The 21,290-nt window shown below is 39.3% G+C and overlaps 1 protein-coding gene and 1 long non-coding RNA gene across 9 annotated transcripts in view; one reads left to right on the top strand and one right to left on the bottom strand.

Annotated features, from left to right (window-relative positions):
• The window catches only part of LOC123386669, a 174,717-nt gene extending 172,304 nt beyond the window's left edge, over positions 1-2,413 (bottom strand). Inside the window, exon 1 of one of the 2 annotated variants that reach the window (XR_006600928.1) lies at positions 2,013-2,413. This is a non-coding gene — a long non-coding RNA (uncharacterized LOC123386669). The remainder of the gene's footprint in view (positions 1-2,012) is intronic. The other variant, XR_006600927.1, reaches the window with a different exon arrangement.
• Positions 2,414-2,415: 2 nt separating this feature from the next.
• KITLG (KIT ligand) overlaps positions 2,416-21,290 on the top strand; it is a 100,507-nt gene continuing 81,632 nt past the window's right edge. For 2 of the 7 annotated variants that reach the window (XM_045060757.1, XR_006600173.1), the window contains exons 1-2: positions 2,429-2,696; positions 5,096-5,222. In XM_045060757.1, coding sequence (XP_044916692.1) covers positions 2,608-2,696; positions 5,096-5,222 — 216 coding nt within the window. In that variant the 5' untranslated portion in view covers positions 2,429-2,607. 7 annotated transcript variants of the gene reach the window in all.

Raw genomic sequence — 21,290 nt, 5'->3', positions numbered from 1 at the left:
CAATTGTTGGTTTTATTGATTGTTGAGTAATATTTTATCATATGTATATAAAATGGTTTGTTTATCCATTTACTTATTGGAAACTTGGGTTGTTTCATTATTTGGCTACTACAAAAGAAGCTGTGAACATTTGTAGCCATGTCTTTGTATGGACATATGCCTTCATTTCTCTGAGGAGTGGAATGACTGAATCATTTGAAAAGTGTATCTTTTAAAAGCTTTTTTTCCTGGAACTGTATATGGTTGATAAGGATCTTAAAATTAATATTAAATTTTATATCTCAACAATAAAGAATAATTAGGACTATATAACAATAAGCAAAATTATGTAAAACTCACTTGAAATCCAAAAGTACAAAATCTGGGATTTACTTACACTCCCTTGAATTATTAGCATCTTGCTCCTATTATCAATGGTGATTAAGAATTAAATGTAATTCTACTGAGTTTGAAATCTTCCTAAAGAATTGCACAACTACAAATTACTCCAAAAACTTTCTTAACCATAGAGTCATATCAAGGTCCTGTTAAAAAAAATTCTCTCAATTTTAAAAAAGTCTTCTGAGCACTTCTCCAGACCTACTGAATCTCTACAAGGAGGGACTCAGAACATTATAACAAATGTCTTAAGTAATTTAATGATCATATACTGATTTGATATAACCTCCCATTTTTTAATGAGAAAACTGGTCTAGAAAAGCAAAATGGGTACAGCTCATGACAGTCAACTTATTAATGAACATTTCACTGGTTTATGTCATACTTGAAGACAGTAGACAGAATAATCCAAGATTCATAATATATTACTTCCACAATAAAAACAGATGGCTATTTTATATAGAATGGCAAACAAATGTATTAGATGAGAACACCGATATTATATGAATCACGAAAAAGAAACTAAGTAAAAGTTTGAACTATAGGCAGCATTAAAAAAGCAAACATATTTGAAGAACTTGCCTAAAAATAGTCAAATAAACAAAAATAACTGTTACATCGTCTTTTATGACCTGTTTTCAGATGTCCCATATTATCCCTTCTGCTGCGTTCCATTTATTGAGGCAGTCACAGATGCCCATCAAGTTTTAAAGGTGTAGACGGGGGGAAGGCAGAGACACAGGCTCCACCTCTTGACTGAAGGTTGCCAGAGCCTGTGGTATTGGAAATGCTGTTGCTGCCACTTTTGGAAAATTCAATTGAAAACAGCAAGACCCTTGTTGAATGTACTCGGGATGACGTTTAACTCGGTACAACCGCAGATAATTTATTTTAGTCTATATAAACATACCCCCAAATCAGGCTTAATATAGCATGAAATTGTGTTAATCTAAAAGAGAAACTTAGCCAAATGCATTTTTAAAAAGAATGCTTCTAGCATGGTAAGAATATGTGATTCTTGCTACTCGTTTGGTTATGTCTAATTAATAAATTACTAGTTGGTGATATTGGTGCATATTGTCTGCCTAAATCCCTGGCATACTTTTGGTTGTAAATGTGTGAGTGAATACAAGGTAGCTATAACCACAGCCGTCTCTCTGCCTGCTAGTGTGTGCATACATGTGTATTTATATATGCACACACAGATATATAAAATATCCTACTAAAGCTAATTCAGGAATATCTTTTTTTTTTTTTTTTTTTGAAACTGTTTCTTTTCCAGCAATCTCATTTCCATTTTCCGTTTAAGAGTGCGTGGAAAAAGAGGGACGCCTGGGTGGCTCAGTCGAGCGTCCAACTTTTTGGTTTTTCACTCAGGTTATGATCTCACCGTTCGGGTCCGTTGGCGAGTTCAAGCCCAGCATGGGGCTCCGTGCTGACAATGTGGGGCCTGCTTGGGATTCCCTCTCGTTCTCTCTTTCTCTCTCTCTCTCTCTCTCTCTCCCTCTGCCCCTCCTCCTCCCACCCGGCCCTGTGCGCTCGCTCTCTCTCTCTCTCTCTCTCTCTCTCAAAGTAAATTTAAAAACAAGAGTGTGTGGAAGAAGAGCTTAAGACCACGCAGGGGTTGTTCCTACCCATTCGGTAGCTGGAGCAGTGTCGCTGCAGTCTTGAGGGGCAGGCTGGGCGCTGCACTCCAGCAGGGAACCACGGAAGAGACCAGAGGACACCTGCAGGCCTTCACTCTCTTCTGTGACCTCAGGTTGAGTTACAGTAAATTTGGGAGCCGGAGCAGTCCACTCACCCTGAAATTCTTCGTTGGTCATGGTCATTTCAGCAGCGGCCTGCTCTTCCTTTCCAATCCCTTCAGGATCTCCGCAGACACAGAGATCGAACGTGACCTCACGCAGGCACCCACGCAAGACTGTGGCGCGCATGCGTAGAACTTCCCACAGCGGTAGCCACCCTATCAGACCCTCAGAGAGACACGGCAACGTGCACCTGGTGCGGAAGAGAGTCTGTTCTACGGAGCCATGGCGGGCGGGTTAACCTAGGAGGCCACTGTGAGCAGATGGTGCTTAGACCTGGGATCAGTAACCACAGGAAGTCGCGGCTCCCAGAACCTGCCTGGATCTGGTTAGGGAAGGTTCCAGGAGCTACGGGGCCAGCCACAGGAATGGCTCCAGTGGCAGCAACAAACTTCAGGCTCGCTGGCCAGTATTCCTGGGGGCTATGACACTGACATTGGTCAGGTTTTCAATGGCAACAATGGCACGAACCACCAGCAGAAGCATCTCTCAGGTTCTCTGCAGATTTATGAGGTAATTCCACGGCTTTTTTTTTTTCCCCTTCCCATAATGTACTGCGCTGTTTGGAAGTCAAGGCTGGTGCCACATCAGTGGGTTCCTGCTGCACGGAAATTGAGCACACCCTCCTCCTTCATTTGCAGGACATTTAGGGCTCCAGACGTTGTGAAAATTTCCCTTTAAGTTATGAAGGAAACCCAGACAATGTAATAGGGATCTTCTTCTCTGCATAGCACAGAAAAACGGGAATGTCATTTTTAAAAAAGAAAAGCATTTATATAGTAAAATTAGATTGTGGTCAATTTATATGCAGTGAAAATTTTGTAGAAGAAACACGGAATTCTAGATCTGGAAGAACTCTCAGTTCTTTACAGCTAAAGGTCGCTGTTAGGGGCTGAATTGTTTTCCCTCAAAATTCATATGTTGAAGCCCTAATTTCCAGTAGCTTGAATGTGATTGTGTTTATAGAGAGAACCTTTAAAGACGTAATTAAGCTAAAATGAGGCCAATAGCATGGACCCTAACCCAATCTGACTGCTGCCCTTATAATAAGAAATTTGGACATGCAAAGAGATACCCAGGGCCTGTGTGCACAGAGGGACACCCTTGGGAGGACACAGCAAGAGGGCAGCCATCTGCAAGCCAAGGAGAGGCCATAGAAGAAGCCATCCCTTCCAGCCTTCAGAACTGTGAGCAAATAGATTTCTGTTGTTGAAGCCACCTAGTCAGTGGTAGTTTGTTATGGCAGCCTGATAAACTAACACAGACACTCAATCTACTATTTAAATGCATGAATGGATTTAGAAATCTCTGCTTTTCTAAATATTCTACCAAGAGTTTTCTATATGCAAATTTTAAATAAAGTGGGGGGGAGGAGTCTATCCTTTTTTAAAACTTCATGTTTCTCTGAATTTCCTTCCTATACATGTGCCCCTCATGCACACATGTCTGAGGTTCTCCAGCCTTGTGTGTTTGGGATCCTTTTATATGTATATATATTTTTATATGAAATTTATTGGGATCCTTTTATAAAAGACAGTTCTGAGTATATTCAAAAAATGCTATTACCATAATTCTGTAGGAAAAACACAAATGTGGTTTAAGAGGAGAAGTTTTATTATGAAGTCAACTGAAAATTTAAATATCATTTTGGTTATAATTTGTCTTTAAAAAAATGAACAAAGTGCACTGGTAGGGCCAGAGTATTTGAGACTGGAGTTAATAGCCATGAAAGGCTTTTGTGCTCCTCTGTTATTATAAACACATTGCCCTTTCTGCATGATAATGATGACACTATCACATAGTCATTATTTAAACATAAGCTGGCAGGAGAAATAATACTAACAGAAAGAACACCTCGGCTTCAATTAAAGAAGAAAAAGTATATTCATAGTTTTTTTAAAGTTGCAAGTATTTGTGTCTACTTATGTAGGCATGTTGGTTTGTGTCTGCATATCTGTGTTAATATATTAATTAGGTGAATAAATTAAGCCATTTATGAGCTGTGTATCCCTGGATATATTCCTTAATCTAAGCCATTTTTCCCTTATCTATAAAATGGGGTTAATATATCTTCAAAGGATGTTGTTGGGGTACTAAATAAGAAAACATGAGCAAAACTTAGTGGTGTGGCTGATACATGCAAGAGATCAATATATTTAACTATATGCTTTTATTATGATAAAGCTCAGACAGACACTGAATTCCTCAAAGACCTTAGTTATCTTAGGGCCAACAGTATGCCCTAAAGGGTAGACTCTTTATGGGTATTATAGATTGAATTAAATTATTGTAGGTTGGACTGAACTAAAATAGATAGTATATTACATTTACACAATGCTTTATATTTCTGATACTTTCTAGAAGTATTCTAATAGTGCAAAAAAACCTATCGAACATTATTTTCCAGAGCAAAATAAATTACATTAAGGAATTTAACTCAGTTTGGGCTTGATTCTTATAAACCCAATGCTTTTAAACGATGTGTGGTAAGTAGTCATGTACTGTAAGCAGACATGTTTCAAAGAAAATTAAATAATTTTGTTGATATTCCAGTTTTCTTTGTTGGTCAAAATATGTTTTCCTTAGCTATTTAAAGTTGATGAATTTGATTTGTAATCTTAAAAAGCTTCAATCTTTGTTTCTGAAAAATGGCAAAACATTTTGCTAATTTTCAAGTTTCAAGGGTCTGAAATCAGGTCAAGGCTCAAAATTGATAGTGGCACGAGTCCACTCAATTTAGCAAAAGTGTGTTCTCTCTGTTCTTCTCTAAATGTTACAGAGAATTCAGTATCTGTTTTTTTTACATTTAAAAAACTGAAACAATAAGCCAAGGATATCAACACATCATGAGCTCATAAGGGGAAAGCCTATTTTAATTATTTTTGTCTTGCTCTTGCTGTTTACCATAACAGAGGATTTCTAGAAAGGTGTGCCATACCCACAGAACAGAGAGACTATAATGTAGTGAGGAGATCAGGAATGGAATTCAGGAATTCAGAATCCAAGCCTAACTTCCTACTTAAAGTCACATCATCTCTGGTAAGTATTGCTAAATTTCTCTGGATCTCAGCCTTCCTTTCTGGAAAATAAGGGGTATGATATATGTGTGTCCTTCTCTAGGAGGATATGATTATGCTTTGGAAAAAAATGGAGAACACAATTTAAATATGAGAAATTTTTATCTCATATGTCATCTACTATGGCATTCATTTTTTTGTGTGTGTGTGAAAGCAAGTTTTGAGTAAGCCAATGCCTATAGACCTTGTATACCTATAGACCTTGTATAAATTTAATAATGTAGTTCTAATATTTACTGCATACCTACTATGCACCATTTATAGCCTGGCTATCATAAACTAGAAATCTGAAAGAAATTACTATATAGTCTTTAAAATGCCACTACTAGGTAGTCATTATTATTCTGGTTTGACAGAACAAAAGCCACCAAGGGCATCAGTCCTGTATGTTTGGTCCACATCTATGGGAAAAAGTTCTCTAGTGGGACCAGGGAGCATTATTATTCCCTTTTTAAAGATGGGACTTCTGACACTCAGTAGGGTGATTTGCCCGGAGTCAAAAACAGACGGCTAGTGACAAATACAGACTCCAACACAGACAGATACTGGAAGCTCCATTTAACCTCTGGAGAAAGTGAGGCCCAGAGAGGTTAAAGAATGTGCTCTACACTTCCCAGGTGGAAAATGGTAGAGCCAGCTTTAAACCCAGGTCTGTTTACTGAAAAGTTAATATTCTTTCCACTAAAAAATGAAACATGTTAGATAAGTGATATGTGCCTCTTCCTTTCATCTAATAAACAGCTGTAAATAAATCATTTTGTGTTTTACAGCTCTCTTGTTCACTTTCCCCTACCTCCTTGGCTACAAAGCCTCTCTCTGCTCGTCCGTCTGATTTAGTTGGTCTCCAAAAGTCAAACCTGTGCTATTTTCTTTCCAGAGAGGAAAGCTTATGTAGCATTACACTTTTTTTTTTTTTTTTTTTTTTTTTTGCCAGCTCTGCTTATACTGCTAACAGTTCTTAGGATTATCTCCCTTAATGATGCCAGATCTTTGATGCATTAGATTTAGGAGAACTGCTTCAGCATAAGGATGAATTGACAAAAACTCTTTATTGTAGTTCAGATAGGAAAACTTTGTACCATTGCAAATCAAGATTTTAGCCAACCCTCTTTGTTCACAATGTCCTATGGTGCCAATATCCTTTAGTGAACCTTCTCCCTAGGAAGTCTTCCTTCTTCAAATACCTTCTTTAGATTCACTGTTAGGTGCTTTAATACCTTGGCTACTTTATTTCTGCTCAATGTAAACTTTTTAGTTTCTCCTTTTCTAGTTAGCACCCTTGGAAACCAGATGAAAGACAGCTTCTCACTTTGCACTGATAGTTGATCAAGATAAACTGACAAACACAAAGGTTACAGAGATGATATTGTACAACCTATACTAAGGTCAGGTAACCAGAAACCCAGTAACGGGGATTAGGGTAAAAATCAGCGCAGATAATCTTCAGCTTCCAGTGTTTGCCCTGAAAAGACTCAATGCTAACCTAACTATTTCCTTTGGTCTACATAAAAGAACCTTGTTCCGCTTTCAGAGTCCTTCATTGTCATGAAATCAGTCATTTGAACCAGAGTCCTTAAGGACATTTTCCATGCTGAGCGTACTCCTTTGAAAGGTATCTAATTATCCTATAGTCCTGACAGCTACCCAGCATGCCCTAGGATTTGACAAGTTATTTTCCACCTTTTGACCACACAAGAAAACTCTACAGTGTAAATACTGTAGTATCAGAAATTAACTTACTTCTTAGTCCCTAAATTCTTCTTTTTAACAGCAAAGAATCATTAACAGATGCAGTAAATCATCATAATTAGAAGGATGCGTTTTTAGAGTCACTCAGGCACAAACTAAATCCAAAATTGGTCACTTTCGAGCTCTGTGACCTTGAGTAGTCACTTAACTCCCTGTGGCTTAACTTCCTAATCTGTAAAACAGGGTAATTGTACTCATCTTTAGCTGGATTTGATCATCTTGATTCTCTTTCTCCAAATAATGGCAATGATTAGCAACACCCTATGCATAGATGGTTTACCAACCAAAAAGTAACAATTGTGTTAGGAGTATTGCGAAGATTGTTGTATAGTTACTATGAAGATTAAATAATATATGCAAAGTACTTAGCATTTGGTAAGTGCTCCATAGATAATCATGAACTGACCTCAAGCCAATTTAATATGCACAGCTTTTAGGTTCTTTGTGGTATATTATGTGGCCACCAGATCATACTGAAAGCGAATTACAAACCAAATTTTGTAACACATATAGACCACTGTATTGACAAATAGACACAACTCAGGTCATATAAAATATTCTTTAAAGTTTGATAAAGTCCTAGCTTTTTGTACAGTTAAGTGCTCTCATTAACATCTTGCATGAAATATTTACTCAAGACAAACACGTCATTAGAAATCCTCCCACACCGGTAACTGGGATCAGTCTGTTTACGGCTCAAGTCTCATGCCTCATTTCTACTGCCAAAGGCTTCAGACTTCCTTGAATTCTTATACCCTATTCCTGTCCATGCCTCTAAAGCAATTTTATCTAAACCACGTATCCTGAAGAGCTTTAATTTTACCAGTGAGCCTTTCTTACATTAATGGTGTAAGTCAGTAAGCAAACATTTTCCTGCCTATTTTGCCATATAGTATGCTATTAATGGGTGATATCCGACATTCTTATTTCTAACATATTTCCAACATCTATGAATAAGGTAAATGTGGATGGTATAGATATAGATAATAGAAGTACTGGCATTGATATCTTCTAGAGCATGTAACTTCTAGTTAGAAAGCTAGCTGGCCAGCCCTGGACTGAAATTCTTAAATAGAATACTTAACAGCACCTGGGGGATGCACTTTCAATGATATAACACACACAATATCATCCTACATATTTTAAGGCAAAGGAAAGGTATCATAGAAATAATCAGTCCAATTTAAGCATGCCTTCTTTATAAATGAAAAATAAAGTACATATTTAAAAATCAATTGTTGGGGCGCCTGGGTGGCGCAGTCGGTTAAGCGTCCGACTTCAGCCAGGTCACGATCTCGTGGTCCGGGAGTTCGAGCCCCGCGTCAGGCTCCGGGCTGATGGCTCAGAGCCTGGAGCCTGTTTCCGATTCTGTGTCTCCCTCTCTCTCTGCCCCTCCCCCGTTCATGCTCTGTCTCTCTCTGTCCCAAAAATAAATAAAAACGTTGGAAAAAAATAAAATAAATAAATAAATAAAAATCAATTGTTATGACAACAATCATCTTACTTTTATCTACTGTCTCACACTGTCTCACCTAGAGTTTAGTTTTCAGAATAAGAAAGGTGGTATCTGGGATTTGCCATGAGAGCCTCCATAACATGGAATGGCAGCTTTGAATAGAAACAGAATAAAGCAAAGGAAGGTGGGTGAGGGTGGCTGGTGTATGTGGCTAATGATGACAATGTCTAGGGCTCAGTAGCCATTTTAAGGTTGAATCTCTAAATTTTGAAACCCTCTCTTTCCTCAAGGGCTCTGAAGCATAGGTTGAAAACTGGTCAAGATCCCCATAACCTCTACAGATAGGGTCATTGCAAACAGTTTCTAATTGAGGGAAAACACAGACAATGAGGTACATTGTGAACAAATGTCTTTTATCCAAACTTGATAAATGGTCTTTGATAAATGGTCTGATGACGCTGAGAGAGACATGAAAAATCTGCTACTTGTCTAATTAAGTTGCACATCCACTAAAAAAAAAAAAAAAAAAGGAAAAAAAAGTATCTACAATACTTATTTCAGACTGTGGAACCCACAATAGTAAAGTTTTCTGTTGCCTAGCCAGCTTAATGTCAAACCCATCCTTTATCACCTACCACTCCTTCAAAAAAGAAAGAAAGAAAAAAAAATCCAAATATGTGAGTTTCTCCAATATTTCCTGTTTCTAGTTTTTATAGAAAGAGATAGCAAGGGGAGTTGAATTACATCTTGCCATAGAGCTTTGCAAAGTAGTATATTTATCTATTTCTCTACACTCTATTAACTGTGCCATTCAAGGGTTGTACAGAAAACACTTGTCAATTAGGAAATAAGCCATGTTCAAAACTTCTCATTTAAGTGATTTGTGAAAGAACACACATTTCAAAAGAAAAATTAAAAAAAATATATTGCCACAATTGGAGCCATGAATCTCTTTTAAAATCAGATAACTGAAAATGATAGCGTCACTGCCAAAAACACAATGTAAATTAATTTTTCTTATGCACATAACAGTTATGAGACACATATGAAAGTCATAACCAGGAAAATTATGCAAAAATGTACAATTAGATGATATATTTTTTTTAATTTTTTTTTAATTTTTTTTTTCAACGTTTATTTGTGGGACAGAGAGAGACAGAGCATGAACGGGGGAGGGGCAGAGAGAGAGGGAGACACAGAATCAGAAACAGGCTCCAGGCTGTGAGCCATCAGCCCCAGAGCCTGACGCGGGGCTCGAACTCCCGGACCGCGAGATCGTGACCTGGCTGAAGTCGGACGCTTAACCAACTGCGCCACCCAGGCGCCCCTAGATGATATATTTTTTAAATGTCATGGAGAAGAGGGATCTCTGGCAAAATATTTCAAGTTGGTAGGTAATATCTCATGGTATTTAAGCATCTAAAATATATATATATTCAGTAGACCCCTATATACATAAAATATGTAGAACACACGTATCATTTAAAAAATCAATTTCAACTTTTCTTCTTCTCTAGAAATCCTTCTCTGAATAATCTTTAAATCATTTGCTTATTAATAATAAATCACTCTTCAAAAAATAAATCACTTTTTTTCATATTTTTAAAGATCATTTATTTATTTCAAGAGAGAGAGAGCACGAGCAGGGGAGGGGCAGGAAGAGAGAAAGAGAAAGAATCCCAAGTAGGCTCCGCATTGTTAGCACAGACACTTGAACTCACGAGCCATGAGATCATGACCTGAGTGGAAATCAAGGGTTGGATGCTTAACTGACTGAGCCACCCAGGCGCCCTGATAATAAATCACTCTTTACTATAAACAAAAGTGGAATATTTACTCTTTGATCTTGATTCCTTAGAAGTAGTGCTTTTGGACTAGCCATAAAGTGTTTCATAAGTCAGTTCTGGAGATATGGAGTCTACCCCCTCATTCAAATTAGCCCTTTGTGACCTCAGTTTCTTCATCTGTAGATTAACTGTGTAAACTACATTTATCAAAATTGCCTTATAGTTTTAAAAACTATGTGTTCACGGGTCGCCTGGGTGGCTCAGTCAGTTGAGTATCCGACTTCGGCTGAGGTCATGATCTCGTGGCTCATGGGTTTGAGCCTTGCGTTGGGCTCTGTGCTGACAGCTCAGAGCCTGGAGCCTGTTTCAGATTCTGTGTCTCCTTCCTTCTCCCTTTGCCCCTCCCTTGCTCGCACTTTGTCTCTCTGTCAAAAATAAATAAACATTAAAAAAAATTAAAAACAATGTGTTCATGAAATAACAGCTTCTGTAATCTCTCTGAATTAGAAAATGGCAAGCAAAATGTTGATATAAGTTAATTGAAATAAGTTTTCCTCTTTTATTAAAAAATAAATTTTGAGTCAAAAAAATATGTTAAACTTTTAGTAGCCAATATAATGACATGAAAACATTGTTAACTTTTATCAAGCCCTATTTCATATTCTCTCCCAAGAATTTTCCATCAAATGCCCACAGCTTACTTTACTCTTTTACTCATCACATTGTGACCAATATCCTTTTCCCTTTCACTGAGTGAGGACTCCTGTATTACAAATTAATTTTCCCATTAATTGTAAATGTAATTAAGGTTATAAAGAATGAATGGCACTCTGCTTCAGAGAGGAAGTGTTATTTGAACCAGGATTTGAATGATGAAAAGGAGATTTCAGGCAGAAAATAGGAAAAAAGCTACTCCATGATCAAGGAATAATGTGAACACAGGAACAAAGGTGTCAGAGAAAATGTTAAGTCCAACATGGCTACATAGACAGAAGTGGCTCATACAATAGATGAGTCTAGGGAGCTATAAATATTGTGGCCAAACTGTGAGGAACTTTGGATTTCATTCTCTAGATACTGAGAATCAACATACATTTATAGACAGTGAGGTGATATGACCAGATTATTACAGATGCTACTGAAATGTTGGCGCTGAATTTGAAATGGACTGGAAAAAACAAAAACAAGGAGGACCATTGGTGTATCTGTTGAAATAGTTTAGTGAAATTCTTGAGACTCTGAAGTAGGGCAGTAGATAACAGAAATAGATAATATGTTTTAAAGAAAATTATTAATCATTTGGAGGTATTCAAAAATATTTGTTAAATTGATTAATGAATAGTACACATGAATAAATGATATGAGTTATCTCCATAAAATTTAACAATTTAAAATATGCCAGGAAATTCCTTCTCTAGGATCCATTGGATTTCTTTTCTCTCATATTCGTAACAGAATGTTTGAATAAGTTTATAACTTTAGAATTTCTTGGGGCACCTGGATGGCTCAGTCAGTTAAGCGTCAGACTCTTGATTTCAGCTCGGGTCATGATCTCATGGTTTGTGGGTTCAAGCCCCGTGCCAGGCTCTGTGCTGACAACATGGAGCCTGCTTGGGATTCTCTCTCTTCCTCTCTGTCCCTCCCCTGCTCATGTTCTCTCTCTTTCAAAATAAATAAATAAACTTAAAAGTATTTCTTGATAATCTCAATTTTTCTTTGAATCATATGGTTAATAGCTTCTTGATTACTTGATAAATGTAGAGAATAATGATCTATCTTTATTATAATTATCTCCATGGAACACTAATTCTTTTATTTTGTCAATTTCAAACTCCATTTGATATATGATCAATTTTTATTGACAACATTAAACAGAACATTCTGAGTTAATATTATAAACATTTCTAGAATTTCACAAGAGTTTAAACAATTTTTTTATGTTTCATTCATTTTGTGTGAGAGAGAGAGAGAGAGAGAGAAGAGAATGGATGAGGGAGTGGCAGAGAGAGAGGGAGACACAGAATACAAAGCAGGCTCCAGGCTCTGAGCCATCAGCACAGAGCCTGATGCCGGGTGGGAACTGCAAGATCATGACCTGAGCTGAAGTGGGACATTTAACCTACTGAGCCACCCAGGTGCCCCAAGAGTTTAAACATTTTTTTTTTTAACATCCCTCTGATTTGGTATTACCCAGGCTCAACTCTTTTCAGGAATGTAATTATTTACTGTTAATTTTTAAATTGGACCTATGATTCATTTTTAGGCACAGTGTAAAGGGAAAAAATCCAACTACCAATAATTTAAGTATTTAGTATCTTTGGCAATATTTGCTAATCTTTGTTCTATAACCAAGAAAAACAATGAACTAAACAAATGGGTTTGATGATATTCCCTGAATACTAAAAAATAGGGTTACTCAAAGAATACTCCATTAACTGATGCTTTTCATCATTTTTAGGGCTGGTAAAATCATACACCTAGAAGGATAAAGGAGGATTTACATTTTTGTAGCTTGGCAACTCCACAGGAAAGAGTTGATCTTTCCAATTAACTTTAGCAGCCAAGTCTCACAGTGGATTTTGATTGGTCCACCTGAGGCGATGTATCCCTACCTCACCAATCTGGGGATTGGACAGGCCTGGGTCATAAACTCACCCCTACAGTGGGGTTGCAGATGAGGGAAACAGAGACTTGTGAATTACAATCCATCCTGAAACACATGGAATCCATGTGAATTCTACAAAAGAAAGTAGGGTGCTACTAGCAGAAGAGGAATAGCAAGGTGTGCTGGGCAGATAAAACATGCTTACCATAGTCCACATGCCTGGATTAGATCAATGCTTTTTCTACTTACTGATTGAGGGACCTTTTAAGAAACTACTTTATCTTGTTGTCCTCAGTTTCCTTATTTATCAAATCGAAAAATTATCTCCCTTACATGATTGTTGTAGGAAGTTAGTGACATAGTATAAGCTAAGAGCCTGGCACAGTCCCTGCCTCAAGCCTGGCATCAGCAACTTAATTAGAACAGAGATTCACTATGTTCTGCTCACTATACTTGACACCGAAGATAAAAAAATGAGTGAGGATAGTCATAGTCGGTGACTTTAATCAAATAATCATACAGACAAATGTTAAACTGCAGCTACTTTGTAAGTGCTACAGAAGAGAAGGAATTCACACTTGAGTTTATAATAAAAGCAGAGCTGACTAAATCAGAAGTTAAGGAAAGCCTGCCTAAGGAAGAGAATATAGAGGATATTGAATTGAGATCTAATGAGAATGAAAAGTTATTTAGGCAAAGAGGAAAGGGTTGAGCAAAGCGATGCAAGTGGAGTCTAAAGGAAGGAGATATGCAGAGGCTCTGAAAGGGTAAGGAACTATGAGGAACAGAGAGAAGGCCCTTGCCTCTGGAGCAGGGGAGCACAAAATGAATGGACTTTGGAGAGGTAGCAAGGGGCCAAACCCTGGAAGCCATGAAGTCTTTGTTAAGGTATGTACTGCTTTATCCCAAGAGCAATGGAGGGTCACCAAAGAATTTTCAGCAGAGGAAGTTGCATGATCAAAGAACAATTCTAATCCTTCTCCATTTCCACCTCCCCCAAAGATGGGAATGGATGGCAACCCTCTGGTCCAGCCTGGTCAAACAAAGAGATTTTAGTTTGGGGTGCCATTTTTGTAAAGAAAGGTACTGAAAATAACATGTGTGTCTAACACAGGGCAGTCACAAAATGGTGAGTGAACAAGAGATGTTTTACATGCATGAGACAAGATTTACAAGACTTACTTGCTAAATGAAAGTTGTTTCTTAACAACAAGTGTTAAGCTCAAAACCAAAAACTGTTTCCAACAATTAATCAGAAACAGCATGATGGACAAAGTAGCAGTGAAAGAATGCAAGCATAGATGAGATCATCATGGAGAGACTTTCTTCCCAATGTACCGAAGTTGAACTCCCTGAACCCTGTAATGGGAAGCTACTATTTCTACAAGAAAATATTCCCTATGTCTCCTTTTCCACTTGGAGCATAGCTCTGCCTCTTGTTCACTTTTAAGTAGCTCCTAGTTTTCTTCTGCTAAGGGACTGGATACTGGCCTGTGTCTCCTCCAAAGGCCTACCTTAAAGGAAGACCTCCATCTTTCTGGCCCACTTTGGACTACCTCATGAGCTTGATGGAGAATCTTCAAATTTTATATAAGCTCTTCCTAATCTCTTTGAGATATGCTTTTTTATTCTCTTGACCTGATTTCAAATAACATGATTCTACAGCAAAACTGTGATGCAGCAATATGAAGGAAACAAAAAATACAGTTATGGGTGAGAAAGTCAGTGATGATATTAATGTAGCTAGGGCCATTGATTGAGCTGTGCAGGTGGGAGGAGGAGACAGAATGGAGAGGGAAAAGAAGGGAAGGAGGGAGGGAGAGAGCGGGTGAGAGTGTACACTATAGGAGATGAATATATTGAGTACTGAGATGAATGACTTAGTTGAATAATAAAAAAAAAAATTGACCTGAATTTATGAGAGTTTTACCCCCTGGGTTCCTTAAACCTGGTCTAATTTATTAGCCTTTCCTTCCTATTGATTTCATAAAATTAATATGGTTAGATTGATGTTTACTGAGCTTTTGTAATTCTACCGACTTCATGATTTTTGTCACGAACACCCTCCTTTAGTACTAGTTATTATTTATTTAATATTATACATTAAACTGTCTTTAAATTGACCCTTCACATTTTTTACTAAGAAACTACTTAGAGTCATCTGAAGTGATATATATGTGTATTATATATATACACATTTAAAACGTATACATTTTGATTCATACTCCTCTGATAAAATAAAAATACTAATCTGTGTACCATCCTGGGAAACTTTACAGTTATGCATGTTACACTGTTATACCTATGATTTGAGACAAGGTCATATAGCCTGCAGCACAATCTGAAACAACCTTGCTCATACTCATTTCCATTAGAGTATAATAATACATTTCAGGAGTGTAGATCCTTTAGACATAATATATATGCAAGTGTTTGGAAGATTTTTTGGCATAGCAAAATTACCCCGAAGGGCTGGTTGTGTTAAGATTGGGATTACCAGGGAGGAGTCAACAATTAAATGATTGTCTAGTACTGTCATACTTGCTTCTGTTTTCAGGCTTCTTTCCACTTCTGCTTAAAATGATTTGCAGCACTATTCTGATTGAAAGTAAAAACGATCATTTAATACTGTGAACTTTTCTTGTGTCCTTTTTTTCAAACATTTATTTTCATAATTATGGAGGGGTAAGTAGTCTTCTCAGTGGGTGCTCTAGCCTCCTGGAGCAAAGCACTTGCTGAAGGCTGCATAATGACATACGAAGTTCACATTTCCCAGTCCCCAGAGTCCTTTGCCATTAAGTGAATGCAGTAGTCAGAATAATGACCCCCCAAAGATGTCAAATCCTAATTCCTGGAACTTGTGCATATGTTATGTTACATGGCAAAGGGGAATTAACATTACAAAGAGTATTAATGTTGTTAATCAGCTAACTTTAAAATAGGAAGATTTTCCTAGAGTATTCTGGTGGACATAATGTAAGCACAAGGTCTTTGGAAGTAGGAGAGTCCAAAGGGAAAGTCAGAGTGGTCTGATGTGAAAACTCAACTCACCTTTACCGATGAAGATGAAGGAGGCTATGAGCCAAAGGATGTGGACAGCTTCTAGAAGCCAAAAAAGGCAAGACAAGGGATTTTCCCCTAGAGCTTCTGTAAGGAATGCAGCATTGCCAACACTTAGCCCAGTGAAATCCATCTTGGACTTCTGACCTTCAACGTGTAAGATAATAAATTTGTGTTGCTTCAAGCCATTAAACTTGTGGTTGTTACAGCATCCATAGAAAACTAACACAGTGAGCCTCAACTTTTTTAAAAATTTTGTTTAATGTTTATTTATTTTTGAGAGAGAGAGAGAGAGACAGAGTGTGAGTGGGGGAGGGGCAGAGAGCAAGGGAGACAGAATCTGAAGCAGGCTCCAGGCTGTCAGCACAGAGCCAGACAGGGCTTGAACTCACAAACTACGAAATCGTGACCTGAGCCAAAGTCAGATCTTAACCAACTGAGCCACCCAGGCACCCTGTGAGCTTCAACTTTTACCTAGTTTCTTGATCTCTAACGGTTATAAGTTTGGCATATCATTTTTTAACAAAAGTACACTGAACTAATTAATGCAAATTTGGAATCCTCTCATTAAAATACCTAATTCCTAAATTTACACATTATTCTTGTTCCAAAAAACTGTTAGTGTTATATCTGGTTACCATTTTCTTTTAAAAAATTAATAAAATGCTTTTTAATGGTCTCCAGTTATAAGAACAAATATAGAAGGGTTTTGGAGAGGCAATAAAATATTTGTTCTAAGTATTTTTTTTTAAGGGCTATATAGCCAGAGGGCTCTGGATTCCAATTAACCTGTACAATTTACTAGATGTGGTTTGGGAAAATTGACCTAAGCCTCTGTTTCATCACCTATAAAATGGGAATAAAAATGACAGGACCTACACAATAGGTTTGAGAAAAGATTTAACAAGATAATCTACAAAAAGTCCTTAGCATGGCACCCGGTATATAATTAAGTGCATTACATAATGGTGTTAGCTATTATCACTGTTTTTGCATTATTTTTCCTACTTCAAAACTTTCCCTAACAGCTTTCAAAAAGTACAGCTTTTCAAACACTTGCTATTAGAGACCCGCACATTTAATAATCTATCCCTTCTCTTTTAATGTTAATTTATTTTGTTTATTTTTTTGATTTCTAAAAAAACAACAGCAAACCATCCTGAAAATAGCATCTCCCTTAGCAATACTTAACCCTGAGTCAACAAATTTTTTTTAATTATAAATATTCATTCATTCACTGAAGAAATTGTTAAAGCAAATAGAAGGTAAGACAATGGCCTGCTACAGATCCCAATTAAGCTTTTTTTAAATTTCCCTAAGGCGGGGCGGGGAGGGGGGCGAATTCTTTGCTAGGCACCCAGCGAACTCCTCTCCAACCGCCTGTGTAAAAGGGGGGCCTCCCAGCTCTCTCCAGCGCGCGTCTATCCCCGGGCGGTGCCAGGTGAGCCCCGGCGGAGCTGAGAGGCCGAGCTGGGACTCGCCGCGCCAGGCACGCGGCGCGAGCGGCGGCTGCAGGTTGTTAAGCTCGCGGAGGGAAGCGCCCTCGCGGCTTCCCTTTGGTGTGCGCCCGCGGCTGCCACGCCAAGGGAAGCGCCTGGCCTGATTTGTTCAACTTCGGGGGCATTCGCTGCGCTCCGGCCTCCCTCCCGGGTCTCCCCGCCGCGCCCCTGCCCCGTCTTGCTTCCCCGGGGCTCCGGAAGGGAAGGAGGCGTGTCCGGAGCAGGCGGGAGGGACCTGTATAAAAGTGCTGGCGGCGCGCCGGCCGGGGCTTCACTCGCCGCCTTGCGCCGGGACTGGGATCGCTGCGGGAAAGCACGGGCCGGGGAGAGGGCGCTGCGCTCGGGCTACCCAATGCGTGGACTATCTGCAGCCGCTGCTCGTGCAATATGCTGGAGCTCCAGAACATCTAAACGGAGTCGCCACACCGCTGCCTGGACTGGATCACAGCGCTGCCTTTCCTTATGAAGAAGACACAAGTGAGTAGGGCGCGCCGGGAGCTCGCCGGGTCCCCCAGGAAATCGCTCCCGGAGCTCGCGGGAGGCCGGCTTGTCTCGGCACCGGCTGCCGGGGCGAGTGGGGCTCTGCCCGCCGCACGAGCCAGGAGGGTGCGAGGGAGGCGGGCGTGGCGTGCGCGTCCGAGCGGCTGTGGCCGGGTGAGCCAGAGAGAGGAGTGGGAACGATGAGAGAGAGCTGGTGTCAAGTTTGGAGCCGCAGCCGTTAAGTTTGGAGCTGTCAGTCGGGAACCGCAGTTCCTGTAAAATGGAAGGATCTGCTCTTTGGCCGGAGAGGTTTGTTGTTTTTTTTTTTGTTTTGTATTGTTTTTTAAGTTATCACGAGAAGGCATTTCTTTGCACGGGAGATGTTTTCCCGTGGATTCCGGGAGATTGCAAAACAGCTCCCAGCGCACCACGCTTGCTCTCGAACCCAGGTTTTTGTGCAGCCCCCCAAGTGGGCGTGGGGCTCGTGTGGACTCGGGTGCAGCCGCGGGAGCGAAGCCAACGGGAGCTCCTTAGCAGCTGCGCTAGGCGGGGCGGAGAACCTGCCCTGCCCGGCCAGCCCGGGAAACTTCGCTCTGCGAGGCGTTTGCCAGGTTTGCGGCTCTGGGTGAGTTTCCAGAGAGCCACAGATGGGGTAATACCACCACACTGCACCCACCTTCTTCCATTACAGAGGAGAAGGGTTTTTTTTTGGTTTTTTTTTGTTTGTTCGTTTGTTTTGTTTTTAATAGGCACCTCTAATGATAGTTATTGAGGTAATTCCCAGTGCTGCTCAATTGTGCATTATACATAAACACTGTGGGTAAAGCACCGCCCAGGGGTACAATTAGACTTTTTTTTTTCCCTTGAAGCAAATATTTGACTTATCGTTTGGAAAGGACTGCCGAGGTACTCCCACCCACAGTTCGTTCTGCATTATGCTTCTTACCTCTTCTCACTTCTCCCCTTAGGAATCTATCTGCGTAACTGCCGCGAGTTGGGTAAAACTGCCCTTTCACCCCCAAGAGGATCTCTCAGAGACTGCACTATCTGAAACGTGTCCAAGGGGTGGAAGTGGTGGGGAAAAAAGGAAATTGAGAATTTGTCCACATCCTCAGTTTAGAATGAAGGCATCCGTGAGCAGAAAATGCTTTACTGAATGAGTTGCTTTGTATCCTACTTTAAATTGATATGTAGGCCTGGGAAATGTACACATTCAGAAGGAAGTAGGAAGAATTGAGCTTAGTGCACAGGTGTGGAAAGGTCGGCAGGGGGCGGGGGGAAGGGATGCTGCCTGGCAGAAAGGAGGTTTGTGCAGTCTCCAGGGCAGCCGCCCAAGACTAAGCGGAGCGCGGGTTCCTCTGGAAAGCAGGTTCATAGGCAGAGCATTGAACGCCGCCACACCTGAGATCTGCACACTGTGATCTTGAAATGCAAATGTTAAAGACTGACAACAAAAGTTATAATGTAATTATTTGACTTGTACAAGCCTTCTGCTTTGTGGAATGTAAGGACGGTGGGGGGGGGGCGGGGGGTGAGGACCAATTCCTTGTTATAGTAGCATCTCTTCAGGTGGATAGTAGTGGTGGGATCTGGTGGAGAAACCGTTACCTTCTAGTTCAGAAAGAAAAAAAAAAGCCTAAACTTTCCTATTTAAACAACACAGGAGACAGATCAGGTTAATGACCAACACTCCAAAGGGGGAGGATGTACTATCCTGTCACTTTGAGAGTCAGTAGGATTGATGATCCTTGCACCCTTGCTTTGCAAAACAAACGTGAGCTCTGTAATCTCCTTTCTCACTTTGATTAAATGGCTGTGTAAATCGGATTACATGGAATAATTCCATTGAAAACCTGAAAGAGGTCGATCTAGGCTGAAACGCTGTGGCATCAGTGACTCAGTGCTGCCGACCAGGGACATTTGAGAGGGCTAAATATTTTAGAAATGTGACCTGCTCCAACCAAGTTAAAGTGCAAGCCCTCTGGGGATCTTGCTGATGTTAAAGGGTTTGCAGGCAAAGGAGGGCAGTGCCCTTTGTTGAATGAAGGCATTCATTGCCAGGGATTTGATGACCTTCAAGGTTTCCTTTAAGGATACTTCTAGCAATTCCACATTCTTGCCACTAAAAAAGAAGACACTTGGAAATAGCAGGAAATCGATAAAATAATCCGTGGAAATGGGGGAGGGGAATTAGATTCTCCTTCATATTGTTAAATTTCCTAATCCAGAAGTTAGAAGTTTTCTGTGCAACTGTATGAGGATGGAGAATAGTATAAGGAAATTAGACATTAATACGTAAGGTCATTTGTTCTGCATCTAATGTTCTTGCCAGGGAGGAATATCTATTAATGCTTAACAGTTTAAATGGTCATTTATAAAGATGGCATTGATACCAGAGTTCTAAGGCATATGGTTCTATATGTTTCCATTACCCAATACCTAAAATGATAATTTATTAATTGTAATAGTTTTAACTTGAATTACAAGCTCTCCAAGAATCCCAGGGACACCAGGCATTCTGGCTTTTCACTCAAACCAAATAAGTGTGGAAATTCCATCAACAACCACTTGGGGTTTGATAAATTATTCTGTCATTTAGCATGTGTGATAAGACTTTAGTATTTGGAAAATAATTACACGGGCAGTAGTCCTTAGGAACAATTGTAACAAATTCAATCAGCCTATAGAAATGAATGCACTTTGCATTTTTCCTATTTCTGATTGTATTTGTGTGGTTTTTACAGTTTCTGAAGAGAATTGTGGCTCTGGCTTAGAAAGAACATCTATTTCAATGTGTAATCATTTTTTTTCAATGTAATGCTCTGTTATACTGGTATATTAAATAACAATTGTGCAGCATATTTGGTAAGACCAATTAGAAGAGTGCCGTCAGTTTAATGGGCCTGGTGCCATGTTTATCGATGTTGTACTTGTATTTTAGTTTTGAGATGGTTTGTGAGAGTTTTTATGACTGCTGTCAGTTTTAGAAATCGTAACATAGGAAAAATTCATCTTGCAAACAGTGTAGAAAGGCCATTTTAGGCACATGTTAGTTCTCTGAAAAGAAACAAATAGAATTCTTGTTAGCTTATGTTATTCCAAAGAAAATAATCCTCTTTTGTTTGTATGAAGTTTGCATCTGGGTGATAATGCAAGTTTATAGAAAATAACATTTATGAAGAGAGCATTTTAAAATTTTGTCTTTAAAATCACTCCGTTTGGATTGTGTGCTTTGAATAATTCTAATTTAGATAGCTTTTAATTGATAGATTCTGCCAAGACTTTAAAAGTCAAGTGCTAAGTCAATTACATTTAATATAAAACAAGGAAAGAAACCATATGGAAATCTGAAGGCCTGAGCCAAACCAATTAAAATTGCTAAATTTTATGTCTA

The sequence above is a fragment of the Felis catus genome, chromosome B4 (genome assembly GCF_018350175.1).
Source record: "Felis catus isolate Fca126 chromosome B4, F.catus_Fca126_mat1.0, whole genome shotgun sequence".
Lineage (NCBI taxonomy): Eukaryota > Metazoa > Chordata > Mammalia > Carnivora > Felidae > Felis > Felis catus.
This window is presented reverse-complemented; position numbering and strand designations above follow the sequence as displayed.